The 24543-nt window shown below is 39.8% G+C and overlaps 1 protein-coding gene across 1 annotated transcript; it reads left to right on the forward strand.

The window, feature by feature from the left end:
* Positions 1-1616: 1616 nt before the first annotated feature.
* Positions 1617-19265, forward strand: LOC147727589 (uncharacterized). The gene is made up of 4 exons (XM_086963651.1): positions 1617-1704; positions 18464-18496; positions 18600-18794; positions 19206-19265. Exons 1-4 carry the CDS (start codon positions 1648-1650, stop codon positions 19263-19265), a joined length of 345 nt encoding a protein of 114 aa, XP_086819777.1. The 5' UTR covers positions 1617-1647.
* The last annotated feature ends 5278 nt before the right edge of the window (positions 19266-24543 follow it).

The following is a 24543-nucleotide window of genomic DNA, read 5'->3' on the forward strand; positions in this document are numbered from 1 at the left end:
GTGACAACAAGGTCTTTGTGCATGAGCATGGATAATTCATAAGGTTTGTGCTTGCATGCGTTATGACGCATGTCTGTGACACTGGAGCCATTTATTTTTATTTACTGACCTGAGATGGATCGGTAAAACAAATGTAAGCATTTTTAAAAAATCGCAAAGGGGCTTTTATTACTGATGCAGAAGGAAAAGCAGACATTTGCTGTTTTGTCCCAAAAAATTAATAAATAACAGAACAATAGAGAAATTGGACTGGAGTTTGGCAAAGGAAAAACAGGTGGGAGAGAAGTAAGGTAAAAGAAGCACATGAGGGAGGGAGCAGCACAGAGTCCGGGGGAGAAAAGCACATGCACAAGAGAGAATAACATGGAGTGCAAAGAACAGAAGCACACAATGGAGACAGCTACAAAACACATGCACTCTCACGGAGTGCTGAAGCAAAAAAGAAAATATTAGTTCCCTATTTGTAAATAAGAGAATTTGCTCTAGGGGAAGTACAAAGACAAGACAGACAAGGGAAGCCATCTAATAAGAAGCATGCGAATGACTGTGACAATAAAGCCAACCAATGGTAATGAGTTTTAAGTCCACTTGTAGTATTTGGTAAGTTGACAATAGGTATTTTGCAAACAAACTGCTTTGCTGTCTGATATACTCGACCTAAAAAAGTAGTATTGATTTAGCAAAATGAACAAAGTTTGGATGCTACAATTATTCTGGATAAAGATGTATCTGAACAATATAGGAAATGGCTATGGTGCCCTATTTATTAAAGTTTGCTTGAATGAGTGAACAACGTAATGCGTGTGCGCATAACTTGTACAGAGGTATAGTATACGTAAGAAAACTTTTTTGCCAATTCCAAATGTAATACAAACGAGTGGTAAGCTAAATGCCATTTGGCTATGGTGAGTACCTCCTCAGTGTAGTTTATGGCCTTATTTAGAATTTGTGGGACGGGATACTCCATCACAAACGTGGCAGCTCTCCCATTCCCTCTATTAGAAGTGCATTAAAAACCATGACACTTGTGCCACAGCGGATAGAATATCCACCACATTTTGATAGAGTATCTTGCCCACCAAACTCTAAATAAGGTACTTTGTGGGTATTCACAAGCATGTATAAATGTATTTCCTGACATCTTCTGCACATCTATGTTACATCTTAAGGGTTTAGGTGCTTGTGTTGGAGCAAGCAGCAGACAGCTTTAATACTAGTTTTAATATGGTTACAGGGGAAGAAATATTTTAAACGATATGAGAAATGATTTTCAAAGTTAGTTAAATATAGTCTAATGTCCTATCCAAAAACATGTGCATTTTCCACACTGTATAAATATAAAAATGGCTTTAGAAAGCTACCATAAATGCCTTTTCTAATAAATTTCAAGTTCTTTTAGACAATCATAAGTGTCATCTTGTTGGATAGCAATACTTAGTACAATAAGGAGGTACAATCCACCAACAATTATTGAGATAACTAGCACCAGCTGTAAATTATAACTGACTTCCAAAATTGGGACCGTATGCTTGTTTTTACTCTCAAAACAAAATGCAGCATACTTTTGTATCTTTGCTTGTGTGGTTAAAGGAAAAAAGATGCCATTCTTTAATCACAACTTTTGTTTTTACAGAAATATCTGTGAACATGAAAACAGCTGTGTTTGCATGTCTTATTGGAGCTGCCTTTTCCATACCAATCCCTGTAAGTACATTGTTATCTTTAAAAGCATTTGTGTTTTACCATTGTACATGTACTTGTCAATACATTTATGGCAAAGCATGAACTCTAAGGAACAAGGTATTGCTGGATAGTACTGCATTACAGCATGGGCCAGGCAAGGGCTAGATAGACCACTGGTTTGGTGAGCATCCTCCACGGGGATGTGTTGAGCTGAAGTTTACAGGTTTAATGTATCATCATTGCTGACTCTGCCTTAGATTCTTCTGAGAGCAATAACGTGGATCACTGAGTAAGAATTAAACAATAACTATTTCTTGAATGCAGAGAAACACTTGAGATAGAGAAGGGGTGTGCAACGTGTGTGCTATGTCCGCATACGATATGAAATACTGTTTTCAGTTTCAGGAATATTTTGAGTGCAAAACTTGGGGGACTGATTTCAGCAAAAACACTTTCGCCGGAGAAATGGTCAGACAGAAAATGTACCACAAGGAACATTCTTTCCTCAAGCAAATACCCTTTTTAGCAACATGCGCGCACAAAATATAATGGGCGCCAATATTTCCTATAGGAGGGTGTTGCTGTACCAGTGATTGGTAATGAGTGGTGCTGAACCTACTCCAAGTAAGAGCTGGTGTTCATTTACTGTTGTTTTGGGTCGATTTTTGACTGTAGTAACTTTAGAAGTGGAGGTTGTGAATAGTAATCCATTTACTAGTTTGTGGGTGCGTAATTCTGTCTTCCTAAACCCACCCTGTACCCTTACTTATTCCTCCCTAAACTCCTCCCATTTAGTAATTAGGATCAAACTTTTTACAGCCACTCATCCTTATACCACCCACAGTTACTACTAAGTAGTAAACATGCGAGAATCTTTCAATGGGAAAAATAGGAGAGGGAGAGGAAGAGATGGAGGTTCACACTTGTAGATTTGTGAACTGCATTTTGTAGTAAATATACAGTCCTGCTGTAGTACTACTTCATGTGCTGCAAAATGCATTGTAGGCCTTATATCTTTAGCCCCTCATTGTAAGAAATTAAATATAAAGAGGAAAATATATCCTTGGCCTCTCCTTCGAAATGCATGCACACTGGGTGAGGTAAAATGCCATGGCTGTCCAATACTTCTCCTTTTTGGAATAATTAGCTGTAGGACTCATTACTATGTTCTTTGCATGCGCATTCCATTTTACAGCTTCTGGTATGAGCAGGCACTGGTAGAAATACTATGTAGGGCCTTCGCTATTCTAGTACTTACCTGTAGCACGTCAAGTGTTTCCAGATTTACCATCTACACCAAACCACATCATTTTTAACCATTCTACTGACAAATGAACACTACAGCTCAAAAAATGCACTAAAGTCTTCAATGAAGGCCACCAAGATCATAAACATAGTGCACTACAAGGATGGAGCAATAGGTCAACCCTACTTGAAAAGGCATACGCATTCATTACGTTTATTTTTTTAATTACACATATGTATGGTGTTTAAAATGAAATGAAAGAAATACAATACACTGAGGTTTTTTTAACAAAAAAGTAGATACAAAAGTAAAGTGATTACATACATTAGGTTACATTTTATCAAGTTTCTTCTGAATTACCTGCCCTTATGTTTCACTGCAGACAGCTCCACGATTTACTAACACTTGGGGCAACGCAATGGAACACAATGCAACGCACCGTTAGGTGTGTAAGAGTGGATTGTTATTGCACTTTGGTAAATCATAATCAGGTATTTTGTTATATGGGGTCTCACAGATGACAATAGTAACCAAGGCTTTTTGTGTTGATTGTCATTTCTGACAAACATTTGTGATAAGTGATTTGTATTGATGGACATCCCAGTAGGGCTGCTTAGGTGGAGTATGTATTGAATTGCGAACTGGGGGCCTTATTTCTGGAAAGTGACTCAATATGGTGCCGTAAGTCATTTTGCTGCTCCGCATTGAGTCACTTTAGACGCACATGGATCCGTCATATCCACAACAATATGGCGGATCCCTGTGTACCCCCCTGCGCTGCCACACAATTGGCTGCCATGCGCCGATGCAGGCACCCTTGCACCATGGTGCCAGGGTGCCTGCGTTGAGGAGAGATTATTTTTGTGTAAAATCACTGCACTGGAATTATATCATTCTCTGCCTGTGACACTTTCCCATAATTATCGATCTGTCACAGTTTGCCCATAATCGCCCATCTTCTGCATATTGTGCACAGTAAAATATATTTCTAGTTCAAACAGATCAAAAGTTACTAAACACATTGCCACAAGTGTTTTTGCACACTAAAATGCCTATTTCAGAGGTTAACTGGTGACCTTTCATTTGGAGATTTCTGCATTTATGTATTAAACTGATTCTAATTAGGTAAAACCTTTGCCCTGATATAGTTAATATGCATACAAATGACAAAATATTTAAGTAATACTGTCACAAAACATGTTACATTATGCCACATCATTTCTTCTTCCTAATGCATACTTTTGATATCCCTGTCAAATAATTTGTTTTCTCCCAGGATGCATAATTGCAGTGACCCTAGCAAAAGTCCTATCTGGGACATTAGATAAAGTTATATCATATGTACTAGGTCTGATCTGTTTAGTATGAAAGGTTACGACAAAGGCAATCGGCTCAACTTAGTTTTGTGAAAAGTATGGGGCATATTACCAACGCTAAGCGATATTTGTCGCTAATGATGCTTAGCAACGAATTTTTTAACGCTAAGCATCGCCAGAAATTATCGCAGATAAACCTTGCTATTATCAAGGTTTATCGCAAAAGCGATAAAAATTGGCCGCAATGCATGAATATTGCTGAAAAATCAGCGATATTCATGCATTACCGAGCTAATGCTCTTAGCCATGTTATCCACCTACCATGGATAACATGGCTAAGAGCAGCTCAGGGCAGGTGTTAGCTTTTGGAGATATTCGCGCTTAGCGCGAATATTTCCAAATCCTTGATAATAGGAGAAATGTCGCTTAACAACATTTCTCCTATTATTTTTCTCTGGAACGCCCCCTTTGCATCTCATTAGAGATGCAAGGGGAAGCGTAGAGAAAAAGGGTGCTAACATGCGAATTTGTGTGTTAGCACCCTGTTGCTGATAGGAGGATAATTTTATCTCCGCTTTCTTGGCTTTTAAAGCCAAAAAAGCGGAGATAAATCCCTTGATAATATGCCCCGTGGTGCTCTAGCCAACATGCCTTTAATAATGGATGCATATTGCAAGTGTTAATGTATGTAAACACATATTTTGTCAGGTGGAATCAGGGAGGTTACTGTAGTAAAAATATATTATTTATTGATTTCCTCATTTGACAAACCCAGGCAGTAGAAGATTTTCACTTGTTATGTCCTTTGAGGGGGTGGGCGGGATTTTATTTCTTGGCCATCGGTTACTGTGTACATATTTGTAATTTTAAAACTGTATGCCTGATGGTTGCTTTGTGGGATGGGTTAAGCCAATACAGTAGGACTGAATATTTGTTTCATGGTGACAAGTCACTGATAAAGAAAATAGGCCTGATTGGTTAATTGGGAAATGTCAAATATATTGCGATAGATCTGATCTGTTTGTTATAACTAATTTATTGTGAAAGCATATGTTGAAGTCAGTAGGACTTTGAGGATGGATTAGTTTACAGTGTCTGTAGACAGGTATTTATACACATTGTATGTCAAAGGTTTCTATAGTAGGCAAGGGTTTTCACTTTGATTATCCACCATGGCAATCCCTGGAAGTAGATGATTTGCACAGTGATATGCCTTGTTAGAAAATCTTCATGTAGGTTGCATATATTTTGACAAAATGGAACTTATTGTATATTTCTAATTTTCTGAATGTATTTCTGATGGCTGTCTTGTGGGAATGTCTATGATCAATACAGTAATCATAAATTAGTGATAATTGCAAGTTAACTATAAAGCATATTGGCTCTATTAGTTCATTGAGAAAACGTTTGATAGTTGCCCTAGGTTTGATCTGCTTAGCTTGTATATTGTGAAAAACATATGTTAAAGCTAATAGACCTTTTAGGGAGGATTGGTATTATACTGTAGTGAAGCCTGTACATTAGTATTTTATTACATGCATTCTCACAGACTACTGTGGGAGGGCATTCGTTTTGGTGGTTTTTACCCCCTTTGGTAAACCATCATATTAGAAGATTCACAGAGAGTATCCTTGTTAAGCCCAATTAAGTGGGGCTAAAAATTGTTTTGCCAACTGTAATTTGGTACGTTTGCAGTTTTAATCATGCATGTCTGGTGTTTGCCTTGTGGTGATGGTTACGTTCACTACAGTAGCCAAGTGTTTGTTATGGCATCTACCCAATAATGAAGACAACAGATCCGAATGGTTAATTGGGATGAGTTATGTCTGAAGCCTTATGTCTTTTCGGATTTTCCCAAAAAGCTATGATAAAGTAAGTATGGTTGACATATTAATAATGAGAAAGATATGTGAAACACAATAGACATATCAGGGTGGGGTTTTCTACGCTGTGTTAAAACCTGAAGACATGGAAGTTTCCTAAATAGAGTCTGACAGATTTCTTTAGTAAGCAAGGGTGTTTGGTGTTTGACACTCATCCTGACAAGGCCTGGGGCTAGCAGAATTTCATTTAGGGTTCCATTTAGGGCTTGCGTATTTTTTTACCAACTGTAATTTTAGAAATGTTTGTTAAATTGGGAGTACCATTTACTATTGTGTGTATTAAAATACTTTTGGGATCTTGCCTGACAACTTTAGTTGTCTACCTAGCACTTGTAGTTAATAATGCCATATAAATACAGGCTTATTTATACAAACTTAGAGGGACTTTGGGTCAGTCGCCTTCAGTCAGTGGTATATTTGGGTATTCATGTTAACTATGTCTGCACATGACAGCATAGGGCTAAAGGTAATGGGTCAGCACATACAGCCTTTGGCTCTATAGCACTCTCAGTGGCAGCATTTTGCGTGATCAGATGTGCACAACTTCCTGGCCTTACTGCGTGTAGTGCCAGTCCTTGTTCACCAGTCACTTTTTAGTTTGTTTTGTTCTTATTTCTTTTTTGTGGAGCACCCGACAACTCTCAAGACATTGCTACTCCTTTAAAGCTTTTATTGTTCTACTTTTTCCCTTTCAATTTTTCTTGCACATGATTGTTGAGTTTATTTTTTTTTTTTAATTTAATTTCTTTATTAGATAGAGACCACATGTACAGAAATAACCAAACATTCAATTATAGTGGGTTATACAATGCAGGATCGGATCATAGAGATTACAGATATATACAAGAAGTTTGAGACTGGAGGACAACTTATGCTGCTAAACAATTAACCATTCCCTTATATCATTCATTGCTTGCATTGACAAGATCAATTCAAAATACCAGCGTAAAGTCACATACATAAAATCCTACCAAGTCACAAGCAAATATATGACTAATCAGTTTATATAAAATTGACCTTCGATGATAATAAAGGCAAAAGAAAAAAAAACAGAAAAAAAAAAAAAAAAATGAACAAAAGCCATATAGGTACACTAGATAGCTTGACCTCACAATCTTATATGCCCATATATGCCCTAACAGCGCCCCATATAGCCTGCCCCAGTGCCTTTTTCCGCCTCCCCTTCAAAATATACAAATTGTATTCCATATTGTACATAAAGAGAAAACGAGTCCTCCACACATCAAATGAAGGGGCCTCAGTTTGTAGCCACGCTGAGGCAATGCACAGCCTTAGCACTGCTGATGCAATGAATATCAAATAACAAACTTCATTACCGTTATCTGTACGCAATCCACCTGTATCTATACCCAACAAAATCTGACTTGTTGAAAGTTGTATAGGAATACCCAGAATCTCAGATAGAAACCCGTTTGTGTGTCTGAACAATTCTAATAATTTTGTGCAAGTACAAAAGATATGCACTACATCAGCATGTAAAGTATTACATCTAAAACACTTTCCATCTGGGTCTCCCCCCCACTTTGCAATTTTATCAGGCGTACGATAAAGATAAAACAACGTTTTATAATGTTGTGTCATCAGGTTGGCGGACATAAATAAGCGGCCAGCCAGTTCAATCGAAAGCTCCAACTGTATTTCAGGGTTCCTTAATCTTTCTTCCCATTTTATTCGGTGTGATTCCAAATCATTAGGCATTGCCTCTATAATTATTTTATACAATGCCCCGATGCGTGCGCATTTTTTATTTGCCTCAATAAGAGGATTAGCCACATTCACTATATTCAATTTAGTAAGATATTCACGCAGCTGCAGATACTTAAAAAAGTGCGGTGTAGACAACTGATATTGTTCCTTCAATTGGGAGAAAGATTTTAGCCCATCTGTATTATAGAGATCTCCAACTGTTATTAAGCCTCTTAAGCGCCAGTTAATCACTATGCGATCCCAGCAGATACTGGGGTGCAGTATCGGTGCAGTTAATGGGGTATAGATGGACACGCTTCCAATATTATATTGCTTCCTTATTGCCTTCCACACCTTATACGCAGCAGCAATCACCTTGAACCTTGTGCGCTTGTAATAATTCCAGTCTATATCGATAAAGAGCCGATTCCTAGCTTCAGCCCCTAAAAGTAAACAATATATAGAAGGTTGCAATGCTGGCTCCACAGGTCCCTGACCAGTTAATAAGATATTCATTCGCTGCAACATACATACATAATAATACAAAAGAAAATCAGGGACTGCCCAGCCACCCACTGCCCTGGGCAGCACCATATATTTCTTAGCCCGTCGCTCTTTTCCCTGAGACCAAATGAACCTCATACAGATTGCTTGCAGTTGTGAAATGAGTGCACAGGTAATCTCTAATGGTAAGCATCGATAAAGATATAGCACTTTAGGTAATACCATCATTTTCAAGACGTTGCATCTACCTACCAGTGTCAAATGTAAACATTCTAACTGATCCAACTGCTTACGTACCCCATGTGTCAGCTTCTGCCAATTAGCCTCTACCGTGGCTGAGGCTCCTGCGCTAATCTGCACTCCCAAATAAGTAACCACAGCTGAGACTCGTGAATCATCGTAATTAATATTCATACAAAGTATCTGAGTCTTAGCGGTGTTTAATTTATACCCTGATACCGATCCATATAGTCGTGCTAAATTTTCAATTTCAGACATAGCCATAATTGGCCTTGGTGAGAGCACGGCTACGTCGTCAGCATAAGCCAGTACACGGTACTGCTGAGATTGTATCCTGACTGGAGGCACCCGACTGCTCTTTTCTATCATTTTTAAAAAGGGATCTATGTACAAAGCAAAAAGCAGGGGGGAGCATGGGCATCCCTGCCTTGTCCCTCGCTGTATTGGCACCACTGCTGATTGAAGCCCCATTACTTTAATCCGTGCGCTAGGTTGTTGGTAGAGCACCTGAATTGATTTAATAAAGTTTGGACCAAATCCCTGAAGTTTCATCAGGTCCCATAAGAAGGCCCACGACACTTGGTCGAAGGCCTTCTCTGCATCCAGTAATATGAGACTTAGTGGATTCCCCGACACTTTTGCATGATCAATTAAAGTAATCACCCGGTTAACGTGATCAGTTGTGCCGCGCTTTGGGATAAACCCATGCTGATATATAGAAACCAAAGAGGTTATCACTTCTGAAAGTCTAATAGCTAAAATCTTTGAATACACTTTCCCATCTGTATTTAATAACGAGATAGGCCGATATGAGCCTGGTAGGTCTGGCGGTTTTTCCTTCTTTCTAAACACTGCTATACTAGCTTCACCCCATGACGTAGGATGCTTCCCTTTCTGCGCCATTTGGAATGTGGCTAGCATGTCCTGTTTAAGAACTTGAAAAAAGGATTTATATATTTCAAGCGGAAGCTTGTCAGGTCCAGCAGCCTTTCCTGCTGGTAATGCTTTAATAGCCGCTTCCAGTTCAAACATCTCTATAGGGGCCTCCAAAATATCTGCTAATCCTTGATCTAATTTTTGCCAGTCATTTTGCCCAAGGAAGGATAAAGCTCTATTACTGTCATATTCTTCTGCCGTATATAACCGAGTGTAGAATCTTCTAAAAACTTCTAGAATTCCACTCTCAGTTTCTTCATTTTGTCCGGCTTCATTTTTCATACTTTTAATCCGCTGAGCTGCTTCCCTGGTCCGCATTCTCTGAGCCAAACACACAATTTGTGTGTTAGCACCCTGTTGCTGATAGGAGGATAATTTTATCTCCGCTTTCTTGGCTTTTAAAGCCAAAAAAGCGGAGATAAATCCCTTGATAATATGCCCCGTGGTGCTCTAGCCAACATGCCTTTAATAATGGATGCATATTGCAAGTGTTAATGTATGTAAACACATATTTTGTCAGGTGGAATCAGGGAGGTTACTGTAGTAAAAATATATTATTTATTGATTTCCTCATTTGACAAACCCAGGCAGTAGAAGATTTTCACTTGTTATGTCCTTTGAGGGGGTGGGCGGGATTTTATTTCTTGGCCATCGGTTACTGTGTACATATTTGTAATTTTAAAACTGTATGCCTGATGGTTGCTTTGTGGGATGGGTTAAGCCAATACAGTAGGACTGAATATTTGTTTCATGGTGACAAGTCACTGATAAAGAAAATAGGCCTGATTGGTTAATTGGGAAATGTCAAATATATTGCGATAGATCTGATCTGTTTGTTATAACTAATTTATTGTGAAAGCATATGTTGAAGTCAGTAGGACTTTGAGGATGGATTAGTTTACAGTGTCTGTAGACAGGTATTTATACACATTGTATGTCAAAGGTTTCTATAGTAGGCAAGGGTTTTCACTTTGATTATCCACCATGGCAATCCCTGGAAGTAGATGATTTGCACAGTGATATGCCTTGTTAGAAAATCTTCATGTAGGTTGCATATATTTTGACAAAATGGAACTTATTGTATATTTCTAATTTTCTGAATGTATTTCTGATGGCTGTCTTGTGGGAATGTCTATGATCAATACAGTAATCATAAATTAGTGATAATTGCAAGTTAACTATAAAGCATATTGGCTCTATTAGTTCATTGAGAAAACGTTTGATAGTTGCCCTAGGTTTGATCTGCTTAGCTTGTATATTGTGAAAAACATATGTTAAAGCTAATAGACCTTTTAGGGAGGATTGGTATTATACTGTAGTGAAGCCTGTACATTAGTATTTTATTACATGCATTCTCACAGACTACTGTGGGAGGGCATTCGTTTTGGTGGTTTTTACCCCCTTTGGTAAACCATCATATTAGAAGATTCACAGAGAGTATCCTTGTTAAGCCCAATTAAGTGGGGCTAAAAATTGTTTTGCCAACTGTAATTTGGTACGTTTGCAGTTTTAATCATGCATGTCTGGTGTTTGCCTTGTGGTGATGGTTACGTTCACTACAGTAGCCAAGTGTTTGTTATGGCATCTACCCAATAATGAAGACAACAGATCCGAATGGTTAATTGGGATGAGTTATGTCTGAAGCCTTATGTCTTTTCGGATTTTCCCAAAAAGCTATGATAAAGTAAGTATGGTTGACATATTAATAATGAGAAAGATATGTGAAACACAATAGACATATCAGGGTGGGGTTTTCTACGCTGTGTTAAAACCTGAAGACATGGAAGTTTCCTAAATAGAGTCTGACAGATTTCTTTAGTAAGCAAGGGTGTTTGGTGTTTGACACTCATCCTGACAAGGCCTGGGGCTAGCAGAATTTCATTTAGGGTTCCATTTAGGGCTTGCGTATTTTTTTACCAACTGTAATTTTAGAAATGTTTGTTAAATTGGGAGTACCATTTACTATTGTGTGTATTAAAATACTTTTGGGATCTTGCCTGACAACTTTAGTTGTCTACCTAGCACTTGTAGTTAATAATGCCATATAAATACAGGCTTATTTATACAAACTTAGAGGGACTTTGGGTCAGTCGCCTTCAGTCAGTGGTATATTTGGGTATTCATGTTAACTATGTCTGCACATGACAGCATAGGGCTAAAGGTAATGGGTCAGCACATACAGCCTTTGGCTCTATAGCACTCTCAGTGGCAGCATTTTGCGTGATCAGATGTGCACAACTTCCTGGCCTTACTGCGTGTAGTGCCAGTCCTTGTTCACCAGTCACTTTTTAGTTTGTTTTGTTCTTATTTCTTTTTTGTGGAGCACCCGACAACTCTCAAGACATTGCTACTCCTTTAAAGCTTTTATTGTTCTACTTTTTCCCTTTCAATTTTTCTTGCACATGATTGTTGAGTTTATGTTGTTATTGTTGGTGGGTGAGTGGATGAATGTAAGAATGAGTAAGTGGGTGGATGAAGGCATGAGTGCAAATGTGATGAAGTATTAAGTACTTAAACTCACCAGTAACTGAAGAGGAACTTATAAACCAGACCTACTCGCACAGTCTGTGCTTAATTTCGAGCTTAAAATTGCAGTCCAGACTTGAAAGTTTGGCAAAAACAATACGTTTGACGTCCGTATAGCATTGCATTGACTTTGCCAGTGCTTGTTTATGTACTATGTACTATGGAGTGAGCGGAAACAAAATAATGTAAAATATGAGCAAAAAAAAGGGATTTCTTTTCGATAACATTACTTTTTCAAGTGCTTATGCTCCCTCTCCGGTGCTCCCTGGCTACTCTCTGAATACATAATATTCCCTCTTGCAATACAAAGGAGGCTGAGAGCCAGTAAATGTTTGACAATGTCTGAAACCAATGACTGATGGAGAAATAGAAGCCAATGGATGAGGGACGGTGAACCAAAGTCTCTTAAAGCAAGCAGAGAATATAACATGTTTGCTGTGCATGCTGCAAGTTCTATACAAATCAAATCTAAAAATATTAGGATGGTGTCTCAAAGTTTAATGCTCTATAGCCAATCGGGTTTTACTGATGAAGCAGTGTTCTAATCTATTTCTATATTTATTTTGCTTCTAATAAAGGTAAACAGAACCCATTTATTGTTGGTTTATAAATAGTTTACAGTATCGGTTCTAGGTTCTTTATAACTTTGGTAACACACAGTCTGCAAGACAACCCGTACACCACAAATCCACTCAAGCAGCTTATAAAAGAGATTTTATGGAAGACGTATCCCATAGGCAGAGCGCGACCTAGAATACTAAATTCTCAAAACCTTGTTATTTTACTAAATCTTTCCCTTAAGTTTCCTGTCACAATTTAGTGTGAAATTGGAAAGAAAAATAATTACATTAAGTTCCTTAGGTAGATCTTTTATCACCCAGTGACATTTAAAGAAATTATCTTATGACCAGTATTATTCTATAATGTTTGCATAAGCTTGCCTAGATAAAATGTAAGTGTAGATGAAGATTCATTTTACAAATATGGATGACATTGACTTAAAGCTTTGTCCAATACATTTTGTCAAAAAGAAAGACAGGTCCTGTTAGACATGGCACTTTCTGCGCGTTTATTCCCAAACTTTTTGCCTCCTATTTTTCTGACCCTGTTTTTGTTGGCATTAGGACCCCCATGTCCTGGCTCTGACTACAGGGAGTGGTGGTCGGCTGAGTCCCAGGGTGCCTGAAACCCGATCCAGGAGCCTGGTTGGTTCCATGAGTGGGCACCAGGAGGGGGGCCTAGTATGTACCAGTAGGCTATACCCTGAGGGGCATCCCATAGTGTCAGGAGGGGTCCCAGCAGTTCTGGTGTCCATGAGTCCAGAGAAAGTGGCAGCGGGGGCACAGTTCCCAGTGGGAAGACCAGTGGGTCTGGGGTTAACAGCTCTGAGGCCAGAGCACCCCAGGACTGAATCTGGTGAGACTACTACTAGCATGGAGGGTATTCATGTGCTGTCAGATGGACATGAGGTTGGAGACCTTGCTAGGTTGACTCTTGCACGACTCATGAGGAGTGTGTTTCCCTTGAGGAAATGGTTATGCTACCACGGAAGTCCTGTCTTGCCAGGCACAGGTCCAGCCTAAGTGTACAGACCCTGGGTTGAAGGGTCACGTTCTGGGTGTTCCCCATGACCTGTAGGAAGGTACGGCTGCAATCTGTGCCTCCACCAGGTGGAAGGGTGCAGAGCTCCAGGAGGGGGGGCAGAGGTAGAGAAGCTTCACCCCTAACTCCTGTCAAGCCTCAGGGTACAGACCCCAGACTGGTGTTCCAGTGTCAGGATGCCAGCCCTGACCTCGCAGGAGGGAGTGTGGACAAAGGATGCAAGGCGCCTGGGGCTACCAACCCCACACTCTCTGATGCCACAGGGGTTAGAGAGCCCTGAGAGGCATGAGGTCTGGCTCTCATCACTGGCAGTTGTCAGTGGCCACTGTGGCTTGCTGTCCTGGTAGACAGAGTTTTCCCTGGGATTGACCGGGCCACACCACTGTGTCTGCCATGTGGGTACTGTCTGCCTGCTGGGACACATTTGTGAACAAAGTAAGTTTAGGCGCTGCAGAGACGGGGTCTGCAGGTGAGGACAAAGGGTCCCAGTGGGTTAGCTTAGTGGGCCCTGAAAGTGTGGACAGAGAGAGACAACTGGGTTCAGGAAGGCATAGAACTGGAGTATGCCCCTGATGTTGAGGGCCAGGGTCCATGTTCTGTCGCCCCAATCCAAGAAGTACATCAAGGTATTGATTGGTCTCTCCTGGCTTCAGGCTGGTGGAGGTTGTGTAAGACCTGCCCCTTTTTGCAGGTTTATCGCCCAACATTTTGCCTTTTCCCTCCTATTTTTCTGACCCTGTTTTTGTCGTCAAAAGAACTCTGGGTACTTTACCACTGCTGATCAATGCTAAAGTGCATATGCTCGCGATGTAAAATATGAATAAGATTGGCGAGCCATGATTGCTGTATTTGATTTACTGATAAGTCCCTAGTAAAGTGCATGGTATGTGCCCAGGGACTGTAAATCAAATGCTACTAGCAGGCTTGCAGCACTGGTTGTGACACCCACATGAGTAGGCCTGTAAATGTGTCCCATACATGCCACTGCAGTGACTGTACACACAGTTTTTACTGCCCTGTCGCCCTGGCAAGTGCACCCACTTGCCAGACCCTACATTTCCCTTTATTTACATGTAAGGTAACCCTAAAGCAGATCCAAGGTACCTTAATGGGCAGGGTGCAGTGTATGTGAAAGGTAGTACATGTGCTGATGTATTTTGCATGTCCTGATAGCGAAACACTGTGCATTTCTTTTTTCCTTTTGAAAGGCTGTCTGTCCCATAGGTTAACATGGGAGCTGCCTTGTACCATCTTACAAGCGTAACGTTTCATTGGTACAGGATTGAGAAATGGAGTTTAGGCTCAAAGAACTCAGAATTTAATAAAACACATGTAAGTAATGGTGGTTTTTAAATTGTGTGTATGAAAATGCTACTTTTAGAAAATGGGCATTTTTTTGCCTTACAATTCTATGTGCCTCTGCCTGTTTGTATATTCACCATCTGGTTTTGGAGTGACAGGAGCTAGGGATGTGCATTCACTTTAGACAGTCACACGGGGGCTTGATATGTGTCCTGACTTTCCTGGTTGACTCATAGCAAGGCTGAATAAACCTTTCTGCATTTAGAGTGATGAACGCGTTTTCAGTAGCACCTGAATAGGCTGTGACTCCTCTGCACAATGCATTCTCCACCCACTGTGGTAAACCTGGACCAGGGAGGACAGAACAGGTTTGTTGGACCTAAAAACCCAGAACTTTAGATCACGTCTGGAAACAAGAGGGCCCTGCCAAGGAGAAGAGCTGAATAGCTGTGTAAGGAGTGCTGCCCTTTAATATGTGAAGGGTGGGTTAGCCTGTCATTGCTGCTTCTATCTGTGAGCAGAGGAAGAGGACTACCTCTTTTTGCCCTGCTATGGTATCCTGCTTGACAAGATCTCCAATGGCTTGATGCAGAGCTTGCCTGCTATTGGAAGTCTCAGGGGTCAAAAAGTATCCTGCATGGAAGGAGAGCTGGGAGAGCTGTGTGAAGAGCAATGCCCCTTTTTGTGTGAGCAGTGGGTTGGCCTCAATTTGCTGCTTCTGTTCTGAGCAGGAGAAGGACTGGACTGTTCTTCATCTTAAAACAAGAAGGAAGTGCTTGGAGAGCGCTTTATATTTCCCTAATCTTACCAGAAGATAGAGCATGGCGGACGCTCCTTTTTTCTGTCAGAGCAGACGAGGTGCATTGCTTCTTTCCCCAAAATCATATCAGAAAAGTGTGAGCCATTGTTCCAAGCGCTCCTAATCTGCCTTGAGCGCACTGCTGATTTCCAGTGGTGCTTGAGGTGCGTTCCCTGCCCCATTCTAGAGGGGAGGTAATCTGCTTTGCGAGGGTGTAGTGTTCTGACTGAGTGCACCAATGTCAACAGCACCAGCTTGCCGCACAAAGCCTATGCCGGTCTCCCCAATGCACTGCCCGGCAACAGGGAAGCACCCGAAGTGACCTCACCAGTGGGTGGGGCCTGTCAACCTGACGACGACACACCGGCATAGTTTTCCCAAGGGTCTCAAGAGGAAAATAGCCCCATGCCCTGTGGGAAAGACTGACATCCCTAAAAGAGAGTGACGCCGTCCCGCACTCTTACGTTGGTGGTGCGTAATTTGCAGAAGAGGTCGCTTTCCACCATTGTGCGCCCACTCCCCTTACCTGGGAGCACTTGCTCTTCGGCAGTGGCCTTCATTTGGTTCCCCACTGCAATTCTCGGGGTGAGACCTCAACGAGGATCCCCGCTTTGTGACTTAAAAAACAAACTGCCTGAGGTGATTTCCCAGTGGGCGCTCACTGAATATACTGTATTCTCTGTAGTAGGCGCGCAGTTGCTTCTGTGCAGTACAGTTGGTGCAAATTCACAGAATCTAACATAATGGGAGCACAGGTACTATGTGCCCTATCGTTCTTCCACGCTTCAGGTGGTTATGTTACTGAATGACTGTTACTGTTATTATGCTTAGGGTCATTTGTAGATTATGGGTGATTTATGGTGATTCATGTGCTTACTCCTAATCTGATGTGCGTTCTTACTTTCAATTGGTGATTTATGTGTTTCTCTCCTTAAATAACTGCTGCCTTTCATGCCCTGATAGTAGGATTTATGTCTTTTTTACCTTTCAATGATGGGAGAATGAATATCATGTCACAATCTGCATAATGTGTACAGTGATGGTGTAGGATGTTTTCATGACGTGTGCAACCTATAAGTATTTACTGTATTGCACTACCGGTGATGTTATGACAATTGTCTAGTTGGCAAGGTTATTTATGATTTATGTGATTGTGGTCTATGTGTTATATATAATATATGAGATATTTTAATTTTATCCCGCGAGGAGTCTCTTGTGTGGTGTACTTATTGTGGCACTAGTTTGTGTGTGTGTTGTGCAAATGCTTTACACATTGCCTCTGGGACACGCCTGACTGTGTGCACCAAGCTACCAAGGGGGTGAGAAGGGGTTATCTTGGGTTTATAACTCCCTTACCCTGATTAGAGTGGTGGGTTCTGTCTGGCTTAGGTGCTTACCCCATGCAACCAGAATCCCCATTTCTGAAAGGTCCCAACTCATACATATGGTAGGAAAATCATCAGAGATATCATTTGTGGCATTCAAAGCATTGTTTGCATGGATTTTACCAATAAGTTATTTTAAACAAACATATGGGAGGGTTGTGGTCACACTTGTAAAAAGTTAAACCCAAATTGACATTTTTGGGGGAAAAATGATAATGATGATTTGGTAGATTAGAAGTTGAGGGATAGTTATGGTAATAGTCCACCCCATGCTTTGGCCATAATAGCCCTCTCAATGAACACTTTTCCTATATCATTAGCTCATATGAGAAAATCCACATGCCTTTGTTGTAAACCCAGTAATGACCACGTCAGTTTATCAGTATCTGGCAGTCCGCTCATAGTGTCATCATTGTCAGAAGAATCCCAGGTTGGCTACAATCGGAGATGATTCAGGCAAAAGTCACTTAGGGCCATATGTATCAAGGAACCATTTTGCGATTCTGTAATAGCTATTTTTAAGAAATCGCTATTTCAGAATCGCAAAATGGCATGTATCAAGAAAAATGCAATTTTTTTGCGATTTCTTGATATTCTTTAATTGCGAATTCGCAAATTGCGAATACGCAATTAAGGAATACTTCCCATTCATTTCTATGGGCCTCCTGGCCCATAGAAATTAAAGGGAAAATTGTGATTCGCAATTTGCTAATCGCAAATTGAGAATATTTCCAAGGGTGCAGGGGTGTCCATAGGACACCCTGTTGCACCTCTGAAATAAGCGTGGGTGCACATGTGGTGCACATACATGCCCTAAGGGCATGTATGTGCGTCACATGGCACATTGAAAAACACAAATATTTGCATTTTTCAAGAAATTCGCACATTACCACCAACTTGAAGTTGGTGGTAATTTGCGATTCCTTAAAGCCAATTTGCATTTTTTTTGGCTTCTTACATTGCATTTAAGGAATCGCAAAATTTGTGATTCCTTAAATGCAATCGCAAAATAAGGAATCGCAAATTTTGCGATTCCTTATTTTGCCTTGATACATACCTTTTTGCAAAATTGCATTTGCAAACGCCGAAATTCGGCGAATTTTGGCGTTTGCGAATGCAATAATGCTTCATACATATGGCCCATAGAAACATTGATATTGGCTAACTGAGCATGTCTAATTCTGGTTGATGTTCACAATGTAGGTGTAGTGCTGACTATATTATGCCCAGTAAAGCTTTATGTTTGCAAGTGAAAAGCACACTGTGAATATAACAAAAGTTATTTAAATATTTCACCTGAAATACTAACACTGATATATCTATTTTTCCCTAAGCTGGAAAAATATGGGGGCAGCTCAAGCGGACAGGTAATTTCATTGTTTTTTGTGTTTTTACCAAGATTACTACATTCTGCATAGCTGTGTAACTGATCTATGCCTTTTAATGAAAACAAATATGTTTCCCTTCCAGGTCTTCTATCCACCAGTTCAACAAATTCCAGTATTTCCACAATTTCCACAACTTCCACAATTTCCACAATTTCCACAATTTCCGCAATTTCCACGATTTCCACAGTTTCCACAATTTCCTGTGAATCCATTTAATCCTGTCAATCCCTTGAACCCACTCACCCCGATCAACCCGCTGAATCCTCTCGGTCCTGAGGTAAACCTTCTATATATCTTACTCAATTCTATGTTATCAGAATCCTAATATTGAGCATGCAATTAGGTGTCAGAAAAGGCCTAATGAGGCACATTATATCTTAATGTCATATCATAGCAAAGTTGGGTCAGAGTACTGAATGATAGGCACATAGTTCAAAAATTATTTTACTAAAGAAAACATAGCCCTCGATGGCAGCTTTGAAAGGTAGAAGATCACATTAATAATATACATTTATGAGAGCAAGTCTAGCTGTAAAGCAATGGAGTGCTGTACATCGGTGGGGGTAAAGGGAAGGGAACATGAAAGGGGAAAGTGACAGGTCCAGGGAAATTGCAGAGTGGAATCTATCATCTAGAACATAATATACAGTAAAGTATTTTAAATATGCATGTTTTCCTTTTCTCTTAGATTCCCATCCCTATTCCAGTTCCTGTTGATCCAGCACAGGTAAATATTAAAATCTATTGAGAAAATATGGCAAAAAAAGTAGCAGCAGATCTGAACATATATGACAATGGTTATTTTATTGATATGCTCCTTCTCTTGCTCAACATCACAATATAAAAAATATTGTATGACATGGGGAATTTACAGGATGACCCACCAAAAGAGAAATATTCGTTCAGGGTTTGACAGGAGGACATCCGATTTCCGTGATCCAAAGCCTTTAGTTTGAAACTATGCTCGCTCAGCTTGTAAATGCTCAATCGTCATTTCATGGTATCAAGGCCGACAATACATTATAAAAATATGACCCCACTGTACTGTATACATGCTGTAATTAAAGTAACTGTTTATTGTCCTTGAAGAATTAATATTAGGGTACTTATTCTTTCCCTATTATGTTATTCTGACTTATCAAGTGTCTGTGTTGTAGGGTCTGAAGCTGAGCATAATCCTAATAATTTTATTTTGGAAGAATATACATTTTAGGAAAATAGTTTTGTCTTTACTTTTCGGCACCTAGAAACAAACATTTGGATCACCTAAGAGATGTCATCCGTGCCCTCTATATGGTCAAGTCATTGAATGGGTATATTGTATTTCTCTATATGGATGTTGTTCTTGCTTCCTTGAAGATTTGACATTGAGAACGGATCTATACTATAGTAGAAACATTGTATGCCTTTTGCTCAGTCTCTGAGTTACCAAATGGAAGGCCTTATATGTTATGTAAAATGGGTGGACATAGTTTCAAAAGTTACTCTCAATGCTGGCACCAATGGAAAACTTCACAATTATTGGGACGTTTGCTCAACTTTGCTTCAATACAATTTTCACACACCAAAACAGCATTTTGTTTGTGGATGCAGTTACTAATTTTGTTAGATTTTTTTTCCCATGAATACAATTTATCTGATTCTTTCTCCCATTTTGTTTGTAATAAGGTGCCATAGATTGTATTATGTTGATTAATAAGCAAACGTCTTACTTGCAACTGCAAAAAAGGTGTGGAAGAAAGACTATTGGCACTTAATGGCACCCTACTTTTGAATGGACACTCTTATTGGGTTAGCCCGTAAGGGTCTCCAACAAATAGTTTATGAGCTACTGTAGCTCTCAGCCACCTCTCAGTTGCTGACCTGTGTTCAGCCCAGCTTATTAAATTAGACTGCTTTTGCTTGGTTGAATTATTATACTTATAAAAAAACTGAATTATATACAATTAATAAATATTCGTTGCTCTCAATGCGTTTCATTGAACATAATTAGCTCCCAATACAGAAAAGGTTGAAGATTCCTGACTGCTGTCCACTCAAATGCCGAACACATGCAAATGTCCTAACACACATGAAAAGCATAATGTATCTGCCCCATTCGGGTGGCAGGCTTTAACCCTCCCACCATAGCTCGTATTACGAGCAACATAATGTTTAGTAATCCATCTCCTGATGATTGTGAAGTGATAGCAACAGCAATATCCCCAGAACTATAATTTCTGAGATGATAATTGGGTGGGATTATCAAACATATTAGGATGCCACTTGGCATGCAAGAAAACCCATTATTCATGACAGCCCAATTCCGGAATTCATAATGAATATGATAAAGATAAAACGTAAATCATGAAAGCTAATCATGTTGTTCTTTCTTTTTTTCCTTAGGCTTTTCCATTGAATCCTTTTTTTGTAAGTAGATATACATTTTTCAATTATGTTTATAGCCATTGAGCAAATTTGAATCACTGTTTAATTTCTTTTTGGTTTGAGTGAGAGCGAGTAAGGACACTTCTAAATTGCACCACACTGCTGGGCAGTATCAACATACCTTTTCCTATATGCAAGAAAGGTGGGTTTCTTGGTCAAGTGAAATTTACAGACACATTTGAAATGATCAAGAGTGTGACAGCAGATTCCCATCTGCTGTGGAGGTGGATTTCCCTAGTCCTGGATGGCAGTGGCTCACATTTCTGAGATATTTAGCATTGTTCACCAGGTCAGCTTAGGATTTTCTACTAGAATGTCTGTCTCTGCCATGGAAGGAGATGTTTAGGTGGGGAACACAGATACAAATACAGCTGAATGAAGGAATGCATGTTTTGCTGCAGGTTTATTATAAATAAGTAGCTATGGTCATGGGTTATTTTACAGATGAACCAAGGAGGACCAGCGACATTGGACCTATGCTGGCTACCCACCTGTTTACAAAAAGAGCACAGGGACTGCACTACATCAGGTGCTATACATATTGGGGTTCACTCCCTTACTGGACCCCATAGTCAGGCTTGCAACTGCCTGTGGGACAAATGAGACACAGTTTCATACATGTTGATGTCCTGCCATATTGACTCATAGGAAATTGGTATAATGTACTCCCATTGGGATCCTTCAATTAGAGGCTTTCATGTACCAAACTCCTTTGGATCGTCCCGTAACTCTGATAGAAACACAAAACAGTGGGACAGAAACACTGTAATGAATGCCTATGCACACAACTTTACTCATGTCATAAATAAAAAAATAGAGGGCAAGTGATACGGTAGGTTAACATTGACCACTAGAGAGCAAGAGTCCAGGCGGCGGACGCTATATATGCCACACAGAACCTAATAAACACTTTTATGTTTTGTCAGAGGAATGTGGTGCTAAGCCTCTTCCCACTATTCAGAAGGGATGCCTACAATTCACTTCTTCGAAACAGTTATTAGGTATGGAGTCACAAAAAACTTTTAGGAGTCAATACAAAGTTACAGACTCTTAAAATGCCATTAGTACATGATAAAAACATTGTTGCAAACATGGAATGAAGAAAATAATTTTACTGGTATAACACTGCTTTTACTTTTCTTTTTTTCAGGGTCTGTTTCCTTTCGGTCAGGCAGCGGTAAGCTAAATTAGCACTGCAACATTTTATATGAGAATACTTATCTTTGTAAATGGTGATGCTCGTAATAGGTATAAACCAAACTCTTTGGGGCCGAAGTTGGGTGTTTAGTACGTGAGTGTGTGCCTAATCTACCAGAAGTAAATTCTTGCTCCTTTTTCAGTTTTAGCACATTATTTAACTTTATATTATTTAACTTTTGTTTTTGGTTACTATCTTGTCTTTCATTGAGAAATGGTAAAATGTTCCTTTTTAAGTGTTCTGTGTTTTCACTCCTTATTCTCTTATTCTGTCATATCAGTTGAAACCTATCACCAATTTTCCACTTTATCTTTATTTTCTCATCTAGTTCTGTGTCTTCTTTCTTTCATCCTTATTATGTTTTTCTTCATCATATTTTCTTTTGTTTTTGCTGCTTTATGAGTGTATCATTTTTAATTAATGAATTTTATAGTGGATAATTTGCGTTGGTTTGTTTCTAGTGAGATATTGCAGTAATTTCCTTACCATTTTTAAGAATAAACAAGCAAGCAGATGACACCTTTTAAAACTAAGGCTTGAAGGAGAGTTTGTTATCAGAATAGAAGCTGACATTTATAACTATATTCTAAGGTATAAAATATTGGCTTAGTGCCTCTGGAAACAGCTACTATGGATTTCCAATTTAGCCTATGAATCAGCTGTATATTGTAAGCATAAAACATGGAGGATAGTCCACATGAGTGAATGAGCCTGGCTAGAGAAGCTATGTAGAGGTTGAATAAAGTAGAGCTGAGTGAGGAGCCTGGGGAACTCAAAAAGGAAATTTGGCTACAGAAGAGCAGACAGTTAGCAACAATACAGTCTAACTTTGATCCGAGAGAAGGGGAGACATCAACTTTAGAGCTCATCCAATGAGCTCTTCCCAATGCAATCTTGTAACAAGAACAAGAATGAGGGCCACAATGCCCATCTGGAGCTCATTCTCCACTGCTACTGCTATCATTGCCACTTTAGTGCTCTGATAAGTACAGAAACCTGCTTGAACAGGCTCAAAATGAGAACTGGGTGATCAGGGTGAATAGATGTGTGTTTACCTCCTTTTCTGCTACCTTAACAACAAAAGGTAGTAACCATATTTGTCAGTAGTTACTTAAGTCAGTAGCACCTAAAGAGGTGTTTTTTACAGAGGGAAACACAGGCAATTCTCCATTCTGGCTATTCTGGAGCAGAAGTAGTGCAAGAGTTAATTAGTGACTGAATCTGCGGCACAAACTACTGGTACTATTTGATTAAAGATTCTGGAAGGTAATAGATCATTAAAATAGACAGATGTAATTGTTTTGATCAGTTGGGTCATGTGGTCTGAAGTCAGATAGCAATTTGATTGGAAACTACGATGAGTCTATAATGGCTGGAGACTGCATGACCAGGCTAGAAGAATATTGTTTCATTAAAGTATTCTAGATAGCCGGAATTTTATCCCTAATGAAGTTCGTTAGAGTTTTGAAGAGCTCCAGCAGAGAGATCAATTTGAGAGAGCAAGGAGGTTTGGAAAACTTCTGCTCAATCTTGAATATCTCCTAAAAGGTGCTGCTTGCCTCCAAGATGTGAGCTGCTTGGAATTGTGTTCTGGCCATATTGATCTCCTTCTTGTGATTTCTGGCAGTAGTTTTGTAATAACCCTTTGCAGACAGACAACACTTGTGCCGCCACTCTTGTCCAACCTGTTACTACCTCATTTGGCTACCAGGAGAGGGTAAGTAAAACAAGGAGCCTGGGGTTATGTCCATAAGAGAGTAACCTTTTTAATTGAGGCCAACACATCTTCAGCTGAGGAAAAGGACATATTGCTGCAATCAATATTAGATGATGGATCATCAGGTAGGACATAGGCAGTTATATGAAGATTGGCTATGATTGTAGAATTGTCAATTTTAGAGAAATTGTGGTTAGCCTTGATGGTGGCATGGTGAGACAAGGTGATGGGGTTGTTATCTTCATGAGTCAAAGAGAAGAAGATAGTCGCATCAGACCATGGAACATAGGAATACACTAGATTGAATACAAAGGCTGCAGAGGCAAAAGTATACTCAGAGCATGTCCGGCCTCATGTTTGGGCTCAGACACTAATTGGCTCAAGCCTAAAGTCGCACATATCTCATTAGAGCCTATTAGTGGCTGGATGATCAGGGAAGTCAGCCCATATATTGAAATCCTCCAAAGCCAGGAGTTTTTAGGCAACCACAACATATAGGGAAATGCAATTGGAAAACTTAGTGTCTACCTGAGTGTTGTTACCCTGAGGGTGATACTCCAAAGTATCTATGATGTTGGAACAAGCACTAGCAGAAATATTGAGGAAGACATGTTCCAATCTGAGCACACCTTTAGTGACCAGTGCGCAAAAGGTCAGGGATACAGATTGAATGATTGCAAACCC

This window comes from Lissotriton vulgaris, chromosome 3_1, assembly GCF_964263255.1.
Source record: "Lissotriton vulgaris chromosome 3_1, aLisVul1.2, whole genome shotgun sequence".
Lineage (NCBI taxonomy): Eukaryota > Metazoa > Chordata > Amphibia > Caudata > Salamandridae > Lissotriton > Lissotriton vulgaris.